At 48.5% G+C, this 6,000-nt stretch overlaps 1 protein-coding gene across 1 annotated transcript in view; it reads right to left on the minus strand.

The window, feature by feature from the left end:
• Positions 1-5,560, minus strand: part of TWIST2 (twist family bHLH transcription factor 2) — a 50,530-nt gene extending 44,970 nt beyond the window's left edge. Inside the window, exon 1 of the mRNA XM_060106548.1 lies at positions 4,870-5,560. Coding sequence (XP_059962531.1) covers positions 4,905-5,387 — 483 coding nt within the window. The 5' untranslated portion in view covers positions 5,388-5,560 and the 3' untranslated portion in view covers positions 4,870-4,904. The remainder of the gene's footprint in view (positions 1-4,869) is intronic.
• Between the last annotated feature and the right edge of the window lie 440 nt (positions 5,561-6,000).

The raw sequence follows: 6,000 nt of genomic DNA on the forward strand, positions 1-6,000 counted from the left end.
TCGAGTCTCCTTTTAACAGGACAACTGTTAGCAATCACTGAAGAAAAATCCCACCATGCCTTAGCTGACTTCAGCATGGAAATCGCAGCGTTAATGTCACTGTATCTCACTCCAAAATAAACATTAAATTAAGGCACATTTAATATAACTAAATTGCGGTCAAAGACTTACCCAAACACAAAATACGTTCCTAAAATATTAATTTAAAATAACCATGACTCAGTTTACGATTTGATATCTCTGTCAGTCTCTCTCTCTGTGTCTCTCTGTCTCTCTCTCTCCCCACCCCCCAACTGTGTACTAAGACTTCAATCTCTACACTTCTTGGGTGAATAATTTTGATAAATCATCGGCTTCAGAACAGTGTGTGTGGGGGGATATGTAAGTCAATATAGACTTAGTATCTTAAAAGCAAATGTTGTATCAGTTTCAGGTGAATATTTCCTAAAATTCCTTTGAAAAATATATTCGTTATTAGCAAAGGGATAAATGTATTGATTGGTATTTCTCCTCTAGATTTCTGGGATTCTACTCTTTGTTTCAGAATTATAAGGAACCACTTCTAATTCATTATATATTGCAAATATGAGAAATTCCTAATATTCGGAAAAGTGCAATAATGCAAATGATATCAGGGAAAAACGTGGAGTTTTGTTCAAGGCACATTTTTTTTGGTTTATTACTCTGAGATAGGCATAATCATTCCTTATATAATTTGCTCATTTGAATATAGAAAGTTTTTTAATTCCTGTGGAATATCTTTTCTTTCAAACTTTTTATTTTGAGATAACGGTAGAGTCACAGAAAGTTGTAAGGAACAGTACACAGAGATTCCCTTACATTCTTCACTCGGTTTCCCCCAGTGGTAACACCTCAAAAAACTATAATACAATATCACAGCCAGGAAACTCACAGTGATACACTCTCCAGACCTTATTCAGATGTTGCCAGTTTTACACACACCCGTGTGTGTATGTGTGTGTGTGTGTGAGTGTTTCATCCTATACAGTTTTATCACATGTGTAGACTCAGGTGACCATGTGAAATATGTTTTGAAGCATTTTCTGCTTTCAGTGTTTCATCTTGGCTTTACCTTTAAATGCATCCATGTCTGTATCTCTTAGATTCTATGTCTTCTTTATGGCTTTGCTTCTTGGCTACACTAACATATTCATCTCTTCTTTGAATTTTATTGCCTCATCCATGAATTCTTTGCTAGCAGAAAGCTTTGTATTTGGTTTGCTTTTTGCAGCACATTTATCCTTTCCCAGGACAAGACACAAACATAAACAGACTTTCCAGCATACATTCACAGGGTTTTTAAAGACACCAGTGAGAATAGATTAATATAAATACTAAGCTTAAAAACTGTCATAAAAGTTCAGCCTTTAAAACTGGCTTCTTAAAATATTTGTTTTTTTGTAAAGCCCAGATTTAAACTACAGTTATGAGTTATAATGCTCTGCTCAGAAAGAGTTTACTTTATGATCTTTTCACCAGGCGAAAGGAATCTGGCATCTGTGCTGTCTATCCAAAATATAGTGAAACAAGGAGGATGAAAACTCAATTCTTTCAGGTTCAAGCCTTGTCTGAAAATAGTACAGCTTTCAGAAAACCTCAGTAAAGTACTACATTTCAAATGACCTCAAACAGCCACTCTCCAAGTCCCAAGCCTCCAGTTCCCACTCTGGCCAGATGGGTAGCAAGACCTGCTTCCTGCAAGATTTAGAATAACTACGAATATTTAAGGAAACAATACCCACGTAACAGAGGTCAGCCCCTACATCAAATCTTTTCAGTGGGCATGTTATAACAAAACATTACTTATATTTCAAGTAGCTGGGCCATTCATTCTACTTCTTCCCCTGACCAATCAAAAGCTCTCCTAGGATTCTGCATTTCCATTCACCATAGGGAATTCATTTTCTTTCACGACCAGCTAGCATTCTGAATTTAGCCATTAACGAACACCTCCAAAAAGTCAATTTTCAGGAGAGAGGAAAAGGCTTACACATATTGGATGGTTAGAGGGTCCTACTCTGTTCTCCAAAGTAACTAAAAGTTCTTAGGGAAAAAAAGGTAGTATTTTGAGGATGGGAACCTACTGAAAATCTATGCAGATTGCAGAAGTTAGAGAGATATCTTCTTTAACCACAAAGCAGAGAACACGAAAAATGTCTGATAAGTAATCATCACCTCCCCACACCCTCCCAGCCAGGTGCCCCACCAACCCTGCACCGAAGACTCAGGCATTTAATGAGAAAACTGAAAACTCCTTTGGAGATTTTCAGATTAGATGAACCCTGCTGACTGTCCAAAGACACCTGACTTATTGTGTATTTGTATTTTTAAATACCAGGCCAAAGGAAAAAGTCAGGATAAACATTAGCACCAGCAGTACTCTGATTCTTCCTGTGTTTCTCTTTATATCAAGGGACAATTCCAGCGTTTAATGTGGTTGCTGCTCATCTAGACACAGCTTTTCTCATATATCTCAACAGACACTAAAATCACATACAATTTATGGAAAGGTATAGAAATTCCTTACTAATACATACACCTAATGCGTCTTAAAAATGTTACAAATAAATAACAAATGCCATGGAGCAACATTTTCAGGAAATCAAACCAATTATGACTGTATTTATACTCATACAGACTAACAGCTTAAAAAGAGAAAGAATACAAAAGTTTGTCGAACATGCCTGATAAGTAAAAACAAGGTGCGTCCAGGATCGTCAGTGTGTTAAAGATTTTCACATTTCCCTTCTCCTCTGTACAGAGTGGGTATCTATCCGCCTAAGGAAACTGGTTTATCAGACCTAGTCAGTTATATTCATGTAAGAAAAATAAAAATAAATGGGCCCCATGGAGATCATTTGCTCTCCAGCTGAATGTGTTTCTCTCTTATATTTCAGGGACTTTTTTCCCAAGAAAACTCTTAATGCTTTTCATTTATTCATTATAAGCAATACCTTTTCTTTTTATATAATGTTAACTGTGCTCTATGTCTGAGTCTCTGTTTTAGGAATGCGATTCTTTTCAAATGAATCTTAAAAGATCCTACGAAATTCTTGCATTAAGGTAATACCTCTTGCTTTTGTTTTCAATAATTTTCTGGAGGGAACTCTTAATGATAATTCTGTTGACTTTTTCCTTAAACAAAGCTATATATGTGTACGTTTTAAAAAGATGATGTTCCTCATCTGTTTGTTCTTATTTCAGATGTGCTATAAACTGTGTGGTAGAAAGGGTAAATGGAATTAACTAATGGAAGCTCATAATTTAGGCAGCGAAAACCAGAATTAATGTATTATCCCACTGTAGCATTTTAGTACTCGGGCAATCCAAACTTTGTTTCCTAGGGAAATATGTGATTGAGACACTTTCCATCTGCTTTTGACAAAGATAGGAGAAGATGCCCGTAAGTTATTCTCTGCTAAAAATTCTTTTTAAAAAGCCTATAAAATGATTATTGTCTTAGAGACCTATTTCACCAAAAGAATTTTCAGTGGCACAGAAATAAAAACTAAAAAATAAAATAAAATCCACCTGTGCTAGATCAGCCTTTCGTAGCCACAGCAAAAACATTTGCAGATATTATAAAACACACAGGAAAGAAATGGATATGCTTGGGAGAATGGGCGGCTGCACGCTCTTGATTAATCTAAATTCCTTCTGTGTGAAGTGGAGACGTGAATAAAAACACTTCAAGATGAGCGAGAAACTAAAACATACCAAGTACGAAGGATTTTTAACCCGGCCCTCTCTCCACCAAAAATCCTGCACCCTTCACTCCATCGTCTGAGAGAGGCATGGTCACAGAGCCTTCTGGAAAGGACAGGACAGCATCTCCGCAGTTAGACATTGTCTAAGGGACTTCTAAGGTGTCTGGTGAAAAGGGGCCGGTGCAGGACGCCCTGAGCGCTCTACTAGAGGAATCCAGAACTTCCAGTGCTCTCGGCAGCAGCCGTGTCCCTTTGCCTTCTCCGGCGCCGGGCCCTGTCGCACCGCCTCCCTTTCCCCGCAAACCTGTTTCCCAGCCTGGACCCCTCGCGCTCTCCTGAGGGGCCGAACGCTCGGACGCAGCGCGGGCAGAGCCCCCTCCCAGACTCTCGAGGTTCAAGGCTGGGGCCAGAGGCTCCCAGCTCCGAGGTCCACTCCACCTGCCTGCGGGCAGCCGGGGTTCCCAGCGGCGGTGTCCGCGCTCCGGTCTCCGTGCCTCAGCCTCGGCCCTGTCCTCCGCGCTCGGGGTGCGGATGGTCCCCGGCTTTCGGGCTGCACTGGCCCCCGGAGCCGCCAGCACAGGGCAGCGTCCTCCCGCCTTCCCCAGGCAAACCCAGGCGCCGCCGGTCCGCACCTCTGCGTCCACCGGGCGGGCCAGGGCGCCGACGGCCGGGTCCCCGAGGCGCGGGCCGGGACACCCTGCAAGAGCAGTCGAGGAGAACTGCGTGTCCGCACGACGAGCGCGCTCTGCCACTCCCCGGGAACGGGGCGAAGCCACAGCCTGGCATGGCCCGGCCCAGGCAGCTTCCCGGGCGGCCTCCGCTCCGAGGGACGCAGTGGGTAGCTGGTCCCCAGATCTCTGTCCCGGCCGGCTCCGGGCAGTTCTTCTGATGCCCACTCCCCCGACACTCACCCACAGGCCCCCACCTCCACAGAAGCAAGGACGGAAAATACCACTGTCACCAGTCGGCACGTTCCCGACTGACACCCTGCCTGGGAGCTTGCACAAAACCACAGGGGTGCCCCGGCACCTGGAAGCTTCCCGATCGACCCCCGTCTGTTGCTAGGAGGAAAAGCGCACCCCATCCTCGCCGCCGCGGCCCGCCCGCTGAGGAGGGCGCCCGTCGCGCGCTCAGCACCTACCCTGGCGCGCCGGTCCGGACGTGGGTGGCGCGGCGCTAGTGGGAGGCGGACATGGACCACGCGCCCTCCATGCGCCACACGGAGAAAGCGTAGCTGAGGCGCTCGTGGGCCACGTAGCTGCAGCTGGTCATCTTATTGTCCATCTCGTCGCTCTGCAGGACCTGGTAGAGGAAGTCTATGTACCTGGCGGCCAGCTTGAGCGTCTGGATCTTGCTGAGCTTGTCCGAGGGCAGCGTGGGGATGATCTTGCGCAGCGCAGCGAAGGCCTCGTTGAGCGACTGGGTGCGTTGGCGCTCGCGCACGTTGGCCAGGATGCGCTGGCTCTGCAGCTCCTCGAAGGACTGCGCGCTCGGGCTGCCCTTCTTGCCGCGCTTGCCGGGGGTCGGGCTGCCATCTTCGCTCGACTTCTTGCTGTAGCGCCGTTTCCGGCCGAAGCGCTTGGGCTGCCGCTCGAGCTCCTCCTCGCTGGTGCCCAGGCTGTCCACGGGGGACACGGGCGAGCTGGAGCCCTCCTCCATGGCGCCCGCCCGGCGCGCGTGGGGCTGGGGGCGCCGGGCGCCGAGCGCGCGCCGCTGGCCAAGCCCGCGGTCGCCGAGCACACGCTCTCCGAGCTGCTTCGAAAGGCTCTGATTTCAAGGCCGGCTTGTGCAAAACCGAGGTCTCGGGGAGAGGAAGTTATTCTAACTTTTTTGGAAACCCTAGCCGGGCTGGGTTGCTAAATAGTTGTCAGGAGCGAGGGCGGCGCGCTGATTGGCCGCCGCGCCCGGGGGCAGGGCAAGTTCTGGGGCCTTCGCTGGCCGCCCCCGCCCCCCGGCGCGGCACTTTCAGTTTTGCCTCCCCCTTCGGCCCCGGCCGCGGCGGGCACCCGGGAGTCCCGGGCCCTCGCGCGCCGCCCGCGCCTCCATCCCGGGCTCTGACCGCTCTCCGGCCGCGCCGCGCCGCGGGCTCAGCCGACCCGGCTTTGTCTGCTCCTTAACTGGAGATCGAAACCCGCCGGGCTGCGGGGTCTCTCCCGCGCCGCGAGGGGTGCGGGTGGCGAGTCCTACCCTGGATGCGCTCCCAGGAGGTGAGGACGCGGCGGGGAGACCCCGGCGGCGCCCGGGCCAGTGTGCGCCTTGCCTGCTCCCGGGC

Source organism: Mesoplodon densirostris, chromosome 8 (genome assembly GCF_025265405.1).
Source record: "Mesoplodon densirostris isolate mMesDen1 chromosome 8, mMesDen1 primary haplotype, whole genome shotgun sequence".
NCBI classification, from domain to species: Eukaryota; Metazoa; Chordata; class Mammalia; order Artiodactyla; family Ziphiidae; genus Mesoplodon; species Mesoplodon densirostris.